At 29.9% G+C, this 20,835-nt stretch overlaps 1 protein-coding gene across 6 annotated transcripts in view; it reads left to right on the forward strand.

Moving 5' to 3' along the window:
- Positions 1-18,042, forward strand: part of LOC113559847 (solute carrier family 26 member 10) — a 56,283-nt gene extending 38,241 nt beyond the window's left edge. For 5 of the 6 annotated variants that reach the window (XM_026965632.1, XM_026965640.1, XM_026965625.1 and 2 more), the window contains 2 exons: positions 10,688-11,672; positions 16,851-18,042. In XM_026965632.1, the coding sequence (XP_026821433.1) occupies positions 10,688-11,672; positions 16,851-17,885 (2,020 nt within the window). In that variant the 3' untranslated portion in view covers positions 17,886-18,042. Of the gene's footprint in view, positions 1-7,084; positions 7,263-10,687; positions 11,673-16,850 lie in introns of those variants that run through there. The other variant, XM_026965652.1, reaches the window with a different exon arrangement.
- Positions 18,043-20,835: the final 2,793 nt, after the last annotated feature.

The following is a 20,835-nucleotide window of genomic DNA, read 5'->3' on the forward strand; positions in this document are numbered from 1 at the left end:
TGTATACACTGTTGGTACACTATACTTTAAAAATTCGGTTTACCGCAACAATGTCATTAACGCGCACGCAATAATTCTTCCGAATTCCTAAACGTTTAAACATGCAGCAAGAGTTGGGTTTATATTCGAGCATAATATTATATTATCGTAATGATTATTTGAAACAATTTTAATTATAAAAGAAAAACCATTCCGTAGTTTTTATTTTGAGCATTATTTCATGTAGTATACCTAACTTTAACAATTTATATCTGTTGTAAGTATTTCAAGTTATGTCGAATTATAAAATAAAAATAATAATACTTTTTATTTTATAATTTTAAAAGAATATCGAACTATGTATAGGTATGGATTTTATACAGTGTAATTATTATAGGCTCGGAGAGGATAATATTATATAACTTTCTATCATATTAATTAAGCGATATAATAAAAAATTAAGTTTTCCTTATATTTTCATATGGTATATTCATCGAATCGAACTATGCTCATTTTCTCCGTATCATTGCTCTTTATGTAACTTTAATTAAGAATAATAAATTGTGTTATTATGTAGTATATAGGTACCTTAACCTAACAACCAGTTTAATGATTCTATACGCACACCACTCGTATATTTGGATAGTAGATTGGATACGGCTATTCATAATAAATTACGAGATGTTAAACATATAATGATTTAAACGTTTTAATATTCGAATTAAAATTAGGCATTTATAAACGTATAGTATATACAACTGGATCCTCGTATACTGACCTTAATTGATAATTTAAATAGCATGTTACAATATTGTTTACACATCAGTCATTATTTCAAAACTCTTTAAATTGGTATATGTAACAGTAGTTCAATCCATTTTTATCATAATATGTATATTGTATAATAGTGATAAACAATAATTGTACAATAAATATAAAACGCATACGGTCTGAAGTAATTTTTGTGGGAAATATTATAAAGTTCTTTCTTAAAATCGTTAGCAAAACTAAAATAAACCATGTACATAAGCATCCTTCATACTTTTCATAAAATTATTATTTTTTTAAATTTTTTTTTAGATTATAATAATAGGCTTTTACCTATTTCGATACATAATTTTTGTTTTTATCTGTGTTTAATTTAAAATTAACCTATGAGTTTTTAAATATTATTTGCATAAAGAACGTGATGCCAACTAAACTCTATGTGACCTTAATCACAAGTGTTTATCACTTTTTACAAATATAATATTGTAATTATATATTTCGATCAAGTAGATATGACACGACTATTCAAAAATTTAGAATTCTTATAGGTACGCAAAATTGTTTTACACAAAGTATTGTATTGTATTTCGTTTAAACAATCAGCTATTGAATATAGACGTTACTAGACGTTTTAAAATTTTTGTTGTTGGCATATAAATATTATGTAGTAAAGGGTATCGAATTATTATGTTATATTTTTCAATATACGTCACACATTTCAGCTTTTATTTTTGCCAATGAAAGTAGGTACTTTAAATTTAAGGAAACAAAAGTGTAAACTTTACTACCACTGAAATATTATTTGTGTTACAAAAGTACAATTCATTGGCCCCTCAGTGATGAACATGATGTAATGAGCACATATAATATATATGTAATTTATAGATGTCAAAGTTGATATTCTTGGTTTTATCGTATATTATAAATAATCCACTATCTTACGATATTATATAGATATTTAAATTATAATACAGTTTTAGTTACAAATAACAGTTTTAAAACGAAAGTATTTTATGTATATTTAGATAATATCCTCCTTTATAATTTTGTTTCATTAATTATTTATTTAGTCTATAGTGTTAACTTGTGAAAATTTACATTTTGGAACATTGAAAGTATACAAAAACAATTTTGTCTTATTACTCTTAATCTGTAAATTATATATTCTAATTCTATATTTCTATTGGTAATCGTTGATTTAATTTCAATAATTAAATGCATGTTCTATAATTAAGTTTTCACGCATAATTTATTATTATATTTTTTGATTAAATTAATGATTTGTTTTTGGTTGTTATGAATATAATATACAATGTTGAGTGTAATCAATTAAATATAATAACTTAAACTGACTTAAATAGTTTTAATTAATTGAAGTGACAATTTTACAATAGCGACCGAGTGTAATAATAAAACTAAATTAGAACCATCGCTTTATGAAATGCTTGAAGTGAGACAAACTATACATATTAAACATTTACTACTAGTAAACAATATTATTATTATTAACTATTAAATTATCACATTTTTATAACTCGGAAGTACGAGATGTCTTAGTGTTTGGTTTAATAATTTTCTTGCTTGTAGTAAAATCTCCAAGTCGTTTTGTACAATTAAATAGTAAATGTTTTATTATTAATATTATTGAAATTTGCATGCGTAATCTTAGTTTTGACGTAAACTACTTCATGTTAAAAATGAAAAGTAAAGTTATTACTTCGTGGAAATAGTTAAAACTAGTAATAAAAATGTTGTATACGTATTACTGTATTAGGTATGTTTGCATCTGTTTACTGTATTTCGCGAACTCTTCACTTGCAACTACCATTTTGTCATCTTGAGAATGTTTGTTATTTATAATACAAAAGTATTTTATAATTCACTCTATTATAATAGTATGTTGTATGTTTATATTATGTTAATACATATACTTTGCTTTATATAAGTAAAATTTTACTTTTATATTAGTCATTATCGTAATATATGAGTACTTTGAATAACTATAACTATATTTTAGCATATTAGATATCTATGTAAGTAAAAATAATTCAAAGTCATTTACAAATATTGAAAAATAAATTAATATTATTTGTTCATTGAATATATTTCACGTATTGTATAATGCATATAGGTTTTATATAGGAATTAGGAATACATTAGAACAGGCTCAAATTAATTTTTTTTGTACTGCATACATATTAGGTTGTTGTCCATATGTTATCGTTTATAGTTAAAATTTAAATGATTATTTGACTTTAAATTGTAAGAATTTTGAAAAGTGTGTAATTTAGATTTTTTTTACAACAACTAAACTGGTATTACTAAGAAAATAAAAAAAATTAATATTTTTAAAACATTCACTGCAAGCCACTGTATAAATTTTAAATTCATACTAGATACTCAAAATTTTGAATAGTTAACCCAGAGAATATGACTGTGTACTCAGAAAAATTTCTGCAAAAATCAAGCGTTCTGTATCTTAATAAAGTTTTCAAATGTGTGCTGTCTCAGCTCAAACAATATTAATAAAATAGTAAATACTCATTTATCAAATTACGGAGGAATTTTTCAATAATTACTGTATTATATTATAATATAATAAGTAATATACATTATTTACAATTATTAAAAATTAATTAGTCGAAGTATATTTTAATAGTAGAAACGAATGGTCGTTTGAACTCGCATCGTTTTTTTTTTTACAATAATAAAGCAGTCATAGGTACTTATAATATCCTTGTTTATATTATAATACTTGTGAAAAATAATTTTTATCTTTAAATAAATAATAATGGTACGAGTACAGAGCAACTAAAGGTTATCCAAAGAGAATTTCAGCCAATATAAGTCACGCATGACTCTTATGTGATGCTCATTAGTTATTATATATAGATAAAATAATTAAAAGTTTTCAAATATTAGAGTTCGCTGCAGGTTTTTGTTTTTGAATAGACTCGGTGTAAATTAAAAAGTGTAACAAACACAATGCTATCCTACTGTGATAATTTATTACAAGAATTTGATTATAATTATTATTGTTGATGCCTTGTGCTGATTCACTGACCTTAGAGAGCAATGCAATATAATATAATTAGTTAAAAGTTAATTATTGACTATTTTGTTTAAAAAACGTTATTTATTTTAATAATATATTTTATAATTTAATAAAAATAAAAATATGTGTACATATTTATTTTATTAATCCCATATTATTGGTGCACTAGAATTCTGTAGAAAATGTAAAAATATAATTGTATGAAATTCAATTATTTCTTTAGTAAGTAATGATAATTCTTAACAGTTTTAATTCAAGAAATAAGAATATTAGTTTAAAAACAAAAACCATTCAATCTTAAGAGTTATTTTGTTCAACGCTATATCTTAATTTACCTAGTTTTCATAATATATTTTTAATTTAAGTATAAAAATTACTCATTGCAATTGATAATATTGATCTTATTAATAATCTTATTTTGTAGAACTATAAAGCAGATTACTATGTTTGATTAAAGTATGTTTATTGATATTCATTTTTTTTTTTTTTTGATTTTTCGTTTACTGATCTTGTTTATTGTTTTTATTATTTTTTTTGTTATAACGTTACAAATAATGTTTTGAAGCCCTGATTGAAATTAAATACCTACTATATTTCAACGATAATTAAATAGTTATAATTAGTCCATTACGCTTGTACATAAATTAAAGATTTGTGGGGTTTCATAAGGTATTCAAAAAGTTCTGTTTTATTTTATCTTAATTCTTAAAAAAATTGTCTTTTTTATTGTAGGCGGTATTTACTTTATTTAGGAATATACTTAATTATTAAATATTTAATTTAAATGTGATATAAGTAATTATTTTGATTTACATTATATTACCTCTTGTATCTATTCAAAATATAAATTTGAAAGTATATTATAATTTATAGTATATCCTATATTTAATATTTTCGACCATATGATTAAAATGTTGTTAATTGAATAAAAAGTCTATAGATATCTATTATTTTTTTTGTAAATTAATTTTATCGCAATGTTATGATTATTTAGTCTAACATTAAACTTTGTGATTTGGTAAACAAAAATAAATGATATTGATGTAACCTTTATATACGTATTTTTTTCCAAAATATTTCAGATTTCTTAATAAAATCTCTCATCAATGGTCGTGTTATTTATTTTTTTTTACCATTTATTTATTTAATATAATGTATATTTGAAAAAAAAAAATTATTGTTCAAATTGCTTAATGTTTTATAATAAATAACCTACCTAGTTATTTATTGTTTTATTGGCAATCAAACAAATGCGATTTTATCGCAACTCATAAGTTTTATTATGTTCTGGACATGTGTCAAGTTTGACAATAATTGACACATAGTATTTAAAATACTTATTAATGGCTTTTGTTTAATTTATCATGAGCTAATCATATATGCGCGCGTATGTGTGTGTGTGTGTATTAATAGAATACAAACCGAAATATTAAAATTAAATTAATTTGAATAATAATAAGATTTATAGGTAATCATTTATGGCTTATTAATTATCATGAAAGAATTGTCACGATGAAATATATCAAGAACGTGTTAAAATGATTTCCAGAATACTTACGTATATTATTATATTATTGAAAATAAATATTAAAATACCTATTGTTTTCGAATTTTAAAAGAATTTAAATACTTTCATTTTTCGATAAGTTTCGAAAAAAAAACATTAAGTACTTTTATCTTTAGACGTTATTATATTAGGTGTAGGTACAACCCTATAAACTGTTATTATGATTAATGTTATTATTTTCTAAGTAATCACAGTAAACACGGTTATAATGCTTTACACGTTTTAAATTTAAAACATTTTTTTGTTTTGCAAATGGTGTAGAGTTAAAAATATAACATAATTACGTAGAACTATATATTATATATATATACATTGAATGTTTGAATTATTGAAATAGTAGGTTTCACACCGTCTTGAAAACACGATAATTCAAATCATGGCGAATAAAAGAATATTACCTGTGCAATTAACTATTGTGTTGTATGCATGTATGCGTCAAAGATAATATTATATAATTATTAATACATATTAATAGAATTATCAAAACAAAAAAAAAATATTACAAGGATTATTGCTAAGACTTGTTGTAGTAGGTAGGTAATTATTGTTTTGTATAATGTCGTTTTGATATGGGTACCCCAGAATGCGTATGTGTATAAATTGGATTACATATTATTATTATTATTCAAATACACATAGGTACGTATAGAAAAATATTATAATCATGCGTACTAGCCTAAACAGTAGCCTTATTTATATGATGCCATTGTTACTGTTGATGTTATAATTCTACAGTATAGCCAAGTGTTTTTAATTACTCACCGAACGTATTCAAATAGTTTATTTGTCTCGTGTAAGTACCTGCGTAATAATATGCATATTGTATATAATTTCATACAGTGGTCTATTTGAGTGGGTAGGGCGATTGTTGGATCGCTCTCACATTTATAATAATGGTGTATAAAGTAATAAAATGGTAAAAGAAAAATGAGAAATTAATATAACATATGAAAACAATTTGATTAAACAGTTTTTATCGACTCCTTTCTTTTTTAATTGTAAATATAATTTTTTTAATTTTTTTTACATATTAATTTAATATTTTCCAATTTTTAAGTAATATTTCTGTTTATTTCGTGCTGCTATAACATATTATTATATTATCGTATCGCATTTATATAATTATATTATTCTTCTAATTATTGTCGTCTACAAATATAATTTATCGTATTATCGCATGTGAACTACATACACATATGCTCTATGAAAAATTGTATGTCATAAGTTAGCAGTTTTGAACACTTGTTTACACGTATAATAAATATCATAATGTTGCAATTCAGTAATTATACATTTATGTTTTTTGAAGTTTTCGTACACATTTTTTAACGTTAGTTAAGTTTTCACTATATTCGATAAAATTGTCGGTCGAACGTTATATATTATATAGGTACTTACTTGATAATATTTATAACTGCGCTTTACCAATATAATAAGATTGATTGCAATATATTTTAAACCGATCAATTTTTGTATAATCGTTGTTTTCTTGCTGCAGTTTGTACCCAATCTTTTTTATGATTAACATAAATCACGATCTATATTTTAATGATTATTTTATAAATCGCGGGCCTTCATTCGCATCGGTCGCCTAATGAAAGACGTTTGTCTTTTCATTTCATTCGCGCGGAGATATGATTCACTAAAATGAAAATGTGCAGTGATGTTTATTACAAATAATTTAATTTTGAATGCATAATTTCGTCAACATCAAATTCATTTTTATTTTTTTAGAATATTTCGTTTAATTAATTAGATACTTGTATTTTTTTTCCAAAACCATCTAAATAAAATTTAACAGAGTTGTTTTGTGTTAATGATTTACGTTTTGAGTTGACATAGAAGACAAGTTATTTTAACAACTAATAAATATGATTGTTTGGATTCTTTTGGGTATGTTTATTTATTTTTTCTACTATTAGTTTGATGTTTATAGTTCTGAATAACTTTTTTTTAACATAGTTTTGAGCGATGGTGATTGTAAATTATTAAATATGACTGATTATAATTTATTTATAATGAGGAATTGTACGTTGAAAAATATTTTTTCTATAAGATTCATTGTTACGCCCAACTATTTTATAACAGTGGTCGTAGTTGTGAGTTGATTTCTTCACAAATATTTTTAAGTATCGGAAATGTTATTCCAGATCAATTTACCACCGCGTTATTACTATTATTATAATATCAATTATTAAGTATAGTTATTGGTTTTTAGTCAGAATATTTTATTTTTGAGACTATACGTACAGTTTTACGGTGTAGTTTTAGCACAAATATCATTGTTATTGATGCACCTCTCATTTTACACCGGGTTATAACCACGATTAAGATAAATAAATTATAGTTTGATGCACATCAGTCCTTCCAAAATAAGTGCAGTAATGTCCAAATGGATATTAAAAAATTGTCCAGTTTAACAGCCGATTTTGAATACGTATCTCCAGACCTCCTATTATATTTATTTTACTAGTCAACTAGGTATAAGTATAAAACAACGAGAAAATTGTTTATGCTTTAAGCGCACGTTTTTAAAATGTTAACAATATGTTATAATATTATCTATTCAAGTATTTTACTATTTACTGAGAAAAATTCGTAATACCAATATGTATATACTATTTACAATATACATTCTATGTATAAATATTATAATTTTCTGTTATTATCTAGTTATTAGGATTTTTTAATTTAAATTTTTATAAAATAGGCAAAAAATAAACATATATTTCAAAATTTGAAATCTATACATCATGAAATAGATTTTATTGAATTAAATTTCTCTCATTTTCTATACTCAAATTAATAGGTGTATATGTATATAATACCAGTAAATGAAATCCTCGAGTCTGGGTTATATATTTTTTTTTGTCTGTCAAGTTAAAAAAATGCATCGTCTTCTTTTCCAACCCTCTAACATATCACATAATCAAATGAAATGACCAGGAATCATGGATTTTTTAATTCCCTTAATACATGAGATTTGCTGTACGTTTATACCTATAAGTTTACTCTACTCTCGAGGGAAAGCCCTCGAGAATAAATGAAAACCATTATGTCATTCATTTAAGAATATTTTAAAGTGCCGATGATACAATCATCATATATTATAGACGAGATAGATGGCTTCTGAATATTAAAATAAAGTAATATAGAAATTATGTGTGTGTTTACATTACAAGGGAAAAAAATAAAACGTTTGCGACTGTTTTTGTTTTTTTCAAGGAAAAAGTGAAAGTTCCTTACCATCAGTATCAGAATAATTAATAATTGGCGGAGGTTTTCTTAATACATTTATGAATTAGTATTGTATTATTATGTTATTATAATGACCTTAAGTTTTTAGTCAAAGCGTCTGAAAGGTGTGTGTATATCGGTGAAGGTTTGTCGGTGGTAGTTGATTAATAAATAAAATATACATTTCTTAATTATATTTTTTAATTTAATAAGAAAAAAGTACAATGATAAAATCAGGTATTATATTATTTTTGCGTGCTATGATAAAAACAACATTATTATTATTTATCGTGTCGGCCGTTTATGTTTTTCGTAATATTTCTTTGTACTAGAAACACGTTTTGCAGATGATTTACTGAATACTATTTTACTATACTCGTATCGTCTAAGATACACATTTGCACATTTTTTATTTATAAAGAACCGACGTATCTGTGATCTATTGATATATCATATATATATATGTGTGTATGTATATTTTATAGTGCACAAAATAGGAGAGGAAGTACTGGTGTGTGATAAATGTTTTGAAAGCTGTTTTAAATTATTGTTTACGCTGAGGTAATGAACTAGTGTGCAGATACACTTACGTGCAGGAACTGTCGAATTTTGAAGATTGAAAACAAAATTGATTTACCATGTTATACGTTTACGAGTGTAGTTATATAGTATAGTTACTGCAGTGCACAAAAAAGGAGCGAGTGTGTACAAATCGATATTTTGTTTTGTCGATGTCAATATATAGAATAATATTATCCGCCTGATGTAATATAGCGACGAAAACTTTAACCTACTTTGACCTAGTTTAAATCCAATACAAATATTCTAACTAAAAGTGTGGCAAACTTGTGGATAATTTACGTTTGGACTTTTGATATAGGTATCAGAAAATTACTACACCGTCGATAAGAAAGTAATAATCTAATTTGTGACGATAATATTATTTCAATAACGACACGTCGATACAGAGCATTTATTTGAATACATATGATATGTCTAGCTGTATAGAAAATGATTATATATTAATTTTTAAAATTCGTAATTGACGTGTAGATGGATTCATATGGACATGATGTATAGTGGTCGAATATACTATCGTTGCAGATTTGTAGGACATATATTATAATACTACGCCTAATTAATAATGATAATTATATTTTAAGATCTGTTACTTAATAAAATAATATATAACTCCATTATACAGCAAATGTTTTTGTAGTATGTGAAACCAGTGTAGAAATCCAACAATAAATCGATTTATTGTATCGCGTTATCATTTTATATTACTGTTGAAAATTAAAATTTATGAAAATTGCTCCACAATGACGTAATTATTACTATGTACGTATTCAATGTTTTTATTTTACACCCGGACCTGGCTGTATAATCATCAAGTTGTTGTTCGACTTACGTACTTTTATTCTTATTACGCATGTGTCTAATAAACGAATCGAACGAAAATGGTAAACTATTGCATTATTCGCATTATAAATAGATTAGATACGTTAGGTTATACGCTGTTGACTGAAAAGTGAAAATCGACGAATTATTTTTAAACTTTAGTACCGTGTTCGACAACAGTAATTTATAGTACTTATGGCTATGTGGTTGTCAACGATTTTTTCAATTTAAAAAATCGTGGGTGGTTGTACCTATATATAGTGGTATGCTCAGAGATCTTTACTTCCAATTTGTATGACATCCAAGCACGATATGATTACATGATATGCTTTTTCTTTCTATTATATAAACAAGTTTTGTAAATTTTATCTTCTACATAATGTAATAACCGTGACAACCAAAAAATAAATAATAATTATTTTTAATTCAATACTGAAAAATGTCTATTATTTTAAAAAGTTTTGTATATTCATTTATTTTTCACATCATATTCTATTTTTAAATATTTTTAATAAAATAGAAATTGAATTGCGAGTTACAAAGGGGGTGGCCCTCTGTTTGCGGGGGCTAAGCCCCCTAATATTTTTTAATAAAAAAGTCGTGACAAAATATTACGTCGTTACCGTCTTATAATGTTATAATCGATATTAATTTGAACCTTTTTTGATGTGATCGCGTAGCTACAGCCGAGTCATGGGCAAAATGAGCGGGTCAGTGGTCATAAACGTGAAGCGGCCGGTATACCAGCTGGACGACCTGCACGATGGCAACCCGAACGTGGAGCTGGAGACGACCGTCAAGCGGAAAAAAGTGGCCAAGCTGAATTGGTCGGACGTGAAAACGGTGGTGCCGGCAATCGATTGGCTGTTCACCAACTACAACTGGTCCGAAGATTTCTTCAAGGACTTCGTGGCCGGGTTCACGGTGGCCGTGCTGAACATACCACAGGGCATGGCGTACGCTATGCTCGGCAACGTTGACCCGACCGTTGGACTCTACATGGCCATCATGCCCGTCATCGTTTACAGCCTGTTGGGCACGTCCAAGCACGTTTCGATGGGATCGTTCTCGGTCGTTTGCCTGATGACCGGCAAAGTGGTGAGCACGTACGCCAACGCCAATGCCAACAACGCCAATTACAACAACGCTAACGTGGACGCGGATCCCACCGCTGGTACGTTCGCTGACCCGGCGGTATCGCTGCAGCCGCACAACGCGGCCGCCGTGTACACGTCCATCGAGGTGGCCACGGCCGTCACACTGATGGTCGGCCTCATACAGATACTCATGTACGTGTTTCGGCTGGGCGTCGTGTGCACGATACTGTCCGAGACACTGGTCAGCGGGTTCACGGCCGGCGCGGCTGTCCACGTGGTCACGTCCCAGATGAAGGAGTTGTTGGGCGTCAAGATCGAGAACCACAACGGGCTGTTCCAAATCGTTCTCACCTACTACGACATCGCCAACCGGATCCGGGACGTCAACTTCGCCACGATCACCGTGTCCATCATCACCGTCGTAATGCTGCTATCCTACAATATGCACCTGAAAGCCTTCATCAACAAGCGGCTGTTCATGCCTGTGCCCATCGAGCTCATCACGATCGTCATTGGGACGGCGCTTTTTCAGTTCACCACGTTCTCGGATGACTATCAAATCAAACTGGTGAGTGTGTTCACTGTTATGCTTTGCGCTAGAGGTTAGGGACACGATATCGGCTTAAACCTAAATCATTAAATTACTTGGTGTTGAACGTATTTACTATTTAGTCTGATAAGGAGAATCCGAGAGAAGTAGCAGTGGCCGGCCGGGACATCAATATTAACGACTAAATATTATGTATTTGGGACATGTATTATGTATTTAAAATATATATTATAATTAAAATCTCATAAAAAAAAAAAATATTAGATATATTACGAGTGGCCTTAATTATTTGTTTATTACTCGTACCATTCGGACTTCTTGACTAGGTTTTTTCATAACTGTACACTCTAGAAGTTTATTTCGTAATTGAATTTACATTGAATGATATACATCCACTGTTTCTATACTTGAACTTCGAAGGCAATAACTTAACCTAATTCAGTGTACGAAAACGAAAATAGTATTCAAAACACGCGTCAAATGCACGAGTAGGTATATCTAACATAAAATTCTGAGTTCAGTAGCTACAAATTCTAAACGTTTTATTGTTAAAGTGATGCATTTTAAAAATGTTACGAGTAAAGTAAATACGAATGATAGAGCCTAATAGAGTAGGACGATTACCAGTGGCGTATTTTGAATGTTTTTTTGGGGGTGTCCAGATAATAATAGGTATATACTTATTTGTTAATTGGTTGCAATATTTCTGTTTTACATCTACTACCACAAAGATCATAATATACTCATCAAATATTGTAATGAAACTTTTTTATTTATTAAATTAAAAATAGTAATTTTTATGTAATTTATATCATACAGGTATAAAATACCTACTGTGAAATTATTACAATGTATTTTGTTTGTTCAATTCGATACCAGTGATGCTATAAGAATAACAGTTTTATAAATAATTAAAAATATAATAGGATAATGATTATATTATTTAAAACTAAATTTATTTTCCTTCCTAATTAGTTTATTACTTTATATCAAAAAAAAATTTTAATATTTAATGTCGATAAATTTTGAAGGGAATTTGGTAAACAATAATGTATGATTCGTTATTAACTAATTTAAAATTAGTATTTATATAATATTAAATTAGTCGAAAAAACGAATCACATATTATTTTTTGCCAAATTCCCTTCAAAATTTATCGACATTAAATATTAAATTTTTTTTTTAGTTTGGGGGTGTCCAGACACCCCTCTCTCAAAAAAAAAAAAAAATACGCCACTGACGATTACCAAATGAGAGATTGATATTATAACATTGGTGATTATTTTACGTATTTGAGACAGCGAGTTATGTTTGTTGATGTTTTAAATATTATTATTTACATTTTTGTACAAATTTTTTCGATTTTCTCATAAGTTTTCAATAAAATCGTGTTTAACCTTGGTGTTTTTTTACGTTTTGAATCAAACCACAGTATCGTTTTTGCCACTATAGCGTTCAAATTGAATAATAATAATATGCCACTGTCCTGCAACGTCTGGTGAAAAAAGCGATAGATAACAACACAAGTTTTTTCGATTCTGACGTGGCAACACGCCAATGCACTATGCGTAGGAACATAGACGATATAGATAATTTAATAATACGAAACATGACAGGAATAGAAAAAACACGATTGCGTAACTCGTAGATAAAATACTAGGCTTGCATTAAACTCTAGTCGATGTGGGGAAGGATTCAACCCCCTCCGAGTATACGGCCACGCTTCCAGCGTTGCATACATATATATTTGATTAATAGTTTGTTTCGAATTGAATAAACACTCTCTATACGAATGACGCCATGAACATTTTTTTTTTATCACGAGACAACTATTAAAAGTATGTTTTACGTAGACCACTACCTAAATGTTTTTACAAAGAACCGCGGGAGCATTTCTTCCACACTCCCGCCCACCATTATACAACAAAAGCATATCTTACACTCGTTTGGTGATTTACTTTGCTTGTATTTTATAAGCAGCACAATTAAATAAAATTAATATTATATATTTATTTTTTGTTTTGTGATTTGAAAGTAACTATTGATTTAAACATTTTTTTCACTTATTTACATTATATGTTGTGTCAATTGATTTTTCTCAAATATGCTATCTAAAACGTTACTCAACGCTGTGTACTTAATAAATAGTTAATGTAACTACATATTACTTAATTTTACTCATTCATTTTTTTTGATGAGTATCAACATGTTTTGTTATCTTTGATTGCTAAGGGGCCACCACTGTAGATCTAATAGCATGCGCGATCGACGTGATTCACGAGTTGTTTGCTCAGAGTCATAATTATATGATTGTCGGCTATAACATAATCATCTGTATTTATTCATATTTTTTGTTGTTTATTTTATATATATATGTATAGGGTGATCAATTTAATATATGATATTCATTATTGCAAAAGTTACTAACGTTTTCAAACACATCTTAAATATATACATATAATATTGTATGTATCTTACATAATTTAAAGTCGTTACAAAATAATATTTTTGCTATTATAATTTTCAATTTTTTTACTTATCTGAATGATAACATACATTTTTTATTTCATATTTCTAAATAAAATATTATTCAGTTTTTTGGTCTTTAAAAATTAAATTTCGGACAAGTAGTTTATTAGTTATAAGTATTTTAAGTTGAATTGATCGGAGAAGCGATATTTTGTGAAATACATCTATATCACTTCACATTGATTTTCTAAACTTTAATTCCTTATAATTCATATAATAACTACTCGTCCAAAATTCGATTTTTACATACTATAAGAAATACAAAAAATATTTTGGTTTAAAATAAATAATTAAAAATGTATGTTGTCATCAAGAAAAAAAAAAAGAAAAAATGATAGCAATATAAAATAGTAACACTATAATTGGTTAGAAATGTATTTTTATCAGCTTAAAATTAAAAAAAAAATATTTTCAAAAACATTTAAATTTTGTCATTATTAAAACAATTAATGTATTACTCGTTACGAATATATCAGACAAACGGAACAGGGAAAATAGATTAGTATACCTGCTGTAGTGGTTAGGCGAATTACTCAATCGTTGTCTAGAACTACGACACTAGGTTTCAGTATTATGAGTACCTACTTGAAAATGCCCTCTTAGGACTATTATTATTATTAGTCGTGTAAACGAGTTGAATATTATGGGTTGTTGTCATGTTTTTTCTTTTTTTTTTATCTCGAAATGATTTACGTCTCTACTCATCTATTGTCAATATTGCGAAGCAATCAGTGAGTTGTGTTATGTATTAATATGTATTTATTGTTAAAATAAAATATTGTTTTCGTATTTATCAATATTATTATACACTCAGACTAAAATTACACTTCGTTCTAATGATATTACTATAGATATTATTTTGACAAGAAATACGTAGTTCTGTACACGAATTTACACTATTCAGATAATTCATTAGGTTAGGTCGATAGGTTAAATATGTTTATTTTAATAAAATAAATAATATAATATAATAATATATAATTTTTATAGCTGTAAGTTTTTGAAATTAGCCACTTAAAAAAATGAGTTATTTGATAAAAAATAAAAATACTACATTCCATTAATTTTACATTTTAGGAAATGTCGTGATTATTAAATTAATTGACAGTTTGTCTTAATATTTACATATCAATTGTTATGATACGACATAATAATTTGACCTTGTGCGGTAATGCTGCATATAGATTTGAATTAGTAACGCACTGACTTACGTTTATATGCTAACTCGCGAGATTAGTTTTATATAGCTTTTTTTACGTTCGTGAAATTGTAACCGGGAATGTCTGATTTCGATAATGACACTTTTATGAGATAAATGTATAAATCATTAAGAGTTTAAAATCGAAAACAAAATAGAATACACTACTAGGTATGCATATTATATTGAATACATCTATGCTGAATCGATTTTATCGAGTTCGTATAAACTATTTGATTCCACATCCTACAACACGTCGTAGGTATTGTTAATATCTGTATATTTTAAGCGTAAACATTGCATTATCTTATTATTCAGGTATACTAGGTTTCTATGTTATACGAATATGCTTTATTTCCATCGAGTCGACTCGTACCTCGCGATTTTATTGTTTCCTCGATTATTGGTTAGTCACCAATAAGCAATAATATAACCTACACCATTGTTAATTTTATAAAATATTTGTATTACTATATACCTCTAGACGATAGAGTTATTATTGTTGTCTTTAATCTGTTGAAAATATTGATTCATTGATAATAATTAAATATAATTCAATCGACTGGTTTGTTTCATAGTTTCATACACACACAATATCTACCTTATTCCCGACAACAATGGCCAACAATCATCATTGCGTATTATGTGATCGCATTAAGTATTTTAGGAATGTAAATTTGAATCCACACCATACTCGATTAGAATATATCATATATGATAATAGGCACGTTGATTATAATATATGTTCATGTGCTATAGTTCACGCAGAGTGCTTCTATACAGAACGCGAATCTCCTGTATAAGTTAGAATATAATTTTTGTTCTGTATCTATATGTAGTACTAACGCACTGTGATGTTTCTTTCTCTAACTCCCCAACTCTCATTCTTTCGTTGGCGCATCAGCGTTGGCTTTTATTCACGAGGCCTCGGGGACTCAGCCTTATAGTGCCGATATGATATGTTTATTGTTGACCGGTTTTATATCTTATATAGGACTTTATGTTAATCATTTATTACAGTATTCACTTTGTGCACAACGCCTTCTTCGTATAGGCGTCCGACCACTCCACTTTTTCCACATTTGTCCAATACCCGACTCTTATCATGACCCGGTCTCTTACTGACTCCTTCACGCGAGTGCCATTAAAACTAATTCCTGCCAAACCCGAACCCTCCTATCGTCGTAATAATATTACCAGCCACATTGTACACTTACACAATCCGAATACATACGATTACTCGCGCACGAAATCGCACGACGACGAAAAATAAAACCGTTACATTACACCTATGCGCGTGTTCTTTATCCTTATGCTGATTCGTATTTATATTGTAGTCTATAGTCGTCATTGTGCCCGCAGCGAATTTTCATAATATTCGTCGTATACGCTTATCTAATGATAAACTAACCCGATCACTAACGGACGCGATGTATGTGGTGTGCTGACGATTTTGTTTTCTGTTGCAGATAGGCGAAATCGAGAGGGGCCTGCCCGATTTCAAACCGCCGCCGGTGAACCTGCTGATGAGCGTGATCACCGAGAGCGCGATAATCGCGATCGTCGCGTACTCGATCACCATGTCCATGGCGCTGCTGTTCTCCGAGAAGCTCAAGTACACGATCGACACGAACCAAGAGCTGCTGGCCCAGGGCGTGGGCAACGTGTTCGGTTCGTTCTTCTCGTGCCTGCCGTTCGCCGCGTCGTTGTCGCGCAGCGCTACCCAGCAGACGGTCGGCGGCCGCACCCAGATGGCCAGCATCGTGTCGGCCGGTCTGCTGGTGGCCGTCGTCCTGTGGATCGGCCACCTGTTCCAGCCGCTGCCCAGGTGCGTGCTGGCCAGCATCACGATCGTCGCCCTCAAGGACATACTGCTGCAGGTGCGGGACGTGGTGCGCGTGTGGCGGACGTCCAAGGCGGACGCGGCCATATGGATAGCGACGTACTGCACGGTGGTGCTGGTCGAGATCGACGTCGGGCTGCTGGCCGGCGTGGTCGTGTCGCTGTTCTTCGTGTTCAGCCGCGGCATCGGCACCGGCGTCGTGGTGCTGGGCCGCATACCGGACACCGACCTGTACGTGGACATGGACAGGTACCGGCAGGCGGTCGAGGTGCCCCGCGTCCGGATCGTCCACTACTCCGGCAGCCTGAACGTGACCAACCGGAACGCGTTCCGTGACAAGGTGCACGGCGCGCTCAGCCGGTACGACGGACAGCTGGCCCCCATCACCATATCGATAAACAGCGGCAAGGAGACAGTGGTCCGGGCCCAGTGCGTCGTTTTCGACCTGTCCGGCATGCACTACGTGGACAGCTCGGGGCTGACCATGTTCGCGCGGCTGGTCGACCAGCTCAACGAGGCCGGCCTGCTCGTGTACGTGGCCGCCGTGTCTGGTAACGTGTACGACAACATGCGGGCCAAGCAACTGGGCACAGTGCAGTTCTTCCCGACCGTCCACGACGCCGTCGAGTTCTACAACAACCTGGAAGAGTTGAGAGCGTGATCGCGTCCGCGCGCCGCACCGGTCCTCCCGCCGAGCTCGCGCCCCGAGTAACGAATCGTTTCTACCACTCCGGTCTGTCTGTACACGTATAATAATTATTATAAACGTTCTCGTCGGCGTCGTCTGACCGATGGAAAAGCGATTAAAAAATTATATAAAAAAAAAAAAATTCCAATCGATCGTATACCACTATAATACACGTTGGCGCGAATAAAATAAATCTCAAAAACCGTGTCCGGTAAACAGCCAGGTTAACCACGCCCGTCTTATCAATAATAATAATATACTATCATAAGCATCACGTTATCTTAGATTTAGGTGCGCGTTAGATTTCGGTCGGGACTCGAGCGCAGTTGTATGATATTTAGATTCTCTTCCCTCCCGATCATCGTATGCGCCGTACGTTTCAACAGACCGGCTGGACAAAATGTCGGATAACCGCAGTAGTTCCTATGGTATATAGAGCGAGTTTTAATATATACGTAAAATAGTACACCTTTAAAATGTCATTTTGAATTGATAAATCGATGAAAATACAAAGTTGACGCGTTCGAAGTTTCGTGTGTTATAATACCCATTACATAAATTGAAATATAATAATATTTATGCGATCGATTCGATCAGTGTACAAACGACGATCTCCAGAGAAAATCAGGCAACTGTAGGTATATATTATTATAATGGATAGTCCGATCGTCGGTTAACGACTTTCAATGACGATCTGTTTGAAATTTCAAATGTGATTTTAAATCGTCGAAATAATTATCGGTTTGGTTGGTCAGACATAATATTACATTGTTATCGTCTTGGTTACGGCGCGATCTGACAATTGTCCTATGGATTTTTTAGTCAACACTTCAATACCCCACCTCAATCACTAGTACCTAAATTTAACATACATGGGTGGTTTCAAGGTTTGATTTTCTTGCTTGAAAAATGCAGTGCATTTTATTTGTTTTGATGTTAAGAACTGTTTTCGTATTTTGCACCATCTTGTCTAGTATTATAGTATTATACGCCCGCCAGTGTTTAGAATCCTCGTGAATTTGTTTCTAGATAAATTAATTTACCGTGAAATAACGTCAAAGTTTTAGTCTCTATGGTGTTGTTTTCGTGATATAACTTTTTTTTTAACAAAAAGAAATAGCGAGGTACAATGAAATAATTTAACAATAGTCATAATAATTGATATTAATTACCATCGTCAAAATGTCAAATAATATCATCCTTTTTAATCTTAGATATTTTATATTACATCATAACGTGCGTTTTTCATATTTATACGTACATTTTTTTTTATTCATTTCGCCCAAGTTAAGGTGACAACCACGAGTCAGTATTTGATACATCGGTCGTTTAATAAACAGTTAATTGTTACATCTAATTATTTTAGTATATTTCGTGTTGGTCCCGTGTTCTATGGGAGATAGGCATTGTGAAACATCCATAAAAACCCCTAATCATCTCCTCGACAATAAACCGCGGGCTACCCCAGCGTGAAGTATAGTGCATACCTCAGTTATCTACTTACTGCACGTGTAACACTTTGCTGTGTTTGTAATAAATGTGTTGATTTAATCCTAATAAATGACGATGGCGTACCATTATTACTCATTATTAGCGAGTTATTGTCATCGAGTGTAACGAAACCTTTTAATTGGAAATCGATCGGAACTTAAAAACCGCGGGTTTGTGTTTAACGGATTTCTGTATGGCGTGGTTGACTTTTTAACATCATTTTTACACAGCCGGTCTTAATACTTTTCAAAATAATAAAAATCAAAACAATATTCAGTGTGATCTTAGAAAAATTTAAAACACTTGTTAAAAATAATACATCGAAATCTATACACCCATATATCTCTACCCGCAATACCATGGAGTATTGGTGATAGTAAAACATATTATTATATTAAGTTTTTCGTGAGAAAATTTAGTAATTAATCGTTCGAATTTAATTATAGTGTGATATAATAATATAATATTTATATTATACAAACCTATTTACGTTATTTTTGATAAACATATTAGTAAAATATTATAATGTTCTTTAAATACTATATTTAACGTATATATTATGTGTAAAGAACATAATATTAATAATAATTGTTATTTGTTACACAATTGAAACAAAATAATTATCGTTGTCGTTTCGTAAAAGTACTCATTCTATGTATTTTTTATTTTCTTCCACTCAATATTATTATGATGTATTTATTTTTTTTTTCGATACATCGTGAAGTTTTTTAAACACAGGTGGGGGACATTGTTTTACTATTCTCGTGTTATATTATATAGTTATGAATAATTTAATTTAGTTATTAATGTATTGTACGAGGTTACCATTTTTTCCAGATGATAATTTGATGGACTAAATATTTTTCCATTTGATTAGTTGTGGTTATATTAATTTAAATGGCAATAAATTATTACTACGCTGTATATATTATACATATAGGTACTTATAATTTACTATGTATTATACTTTTATACTTTGTTGGTTTTCTAATCATTCCATTGTGATTTAGTATTTATCGTTATTTTTATCGTGTATTTTATAAATGTTATATTATTTTATAATACAAATATTACGTAGGTATATTATTATATTATACATAAATATTTTTATATTATACGTATTACTATGTTATGGTCCGTTCAAACAGGGTTAGCTGCATAGTTATGCACGTGCATTGTTTTATTACGACGTTTTAATATGAAGAATTGGATAATTAAGCAGTTTACGTGTATACCGACATTATGTTAATATTATAATACTGTACATATTTAACTTTTTTATTTTCCAAAATTGTTTTTAATTTATAATAATAATACGTCTTGTCGGTGACTAAATGTTCTTGTCCGTCAATATAATATATTGTAATCATAATATTATTATTATGAAGTTTAGGTTTTTTTTTTATATATATATTATATATTGTTTTTTTCG

The sequence above is a fragment of the Rhopalosiphum maidis genome, chromosome 4 (assembly GCF_003676215.2).
Source record: "Rhopalosiphum maidis isolate BTI-1 chromosome 4, ASM367621v3, whole genome shotgun sequence".
In the NCBI taxonomy this organism is placed as follows: domain Eukaryota; kingdom Metazoa; phylum Arthropoda; class Insecta; order Hemiptera; family Aphididae; genus Rhopalosiphum; species Rhopalosiphum maidis.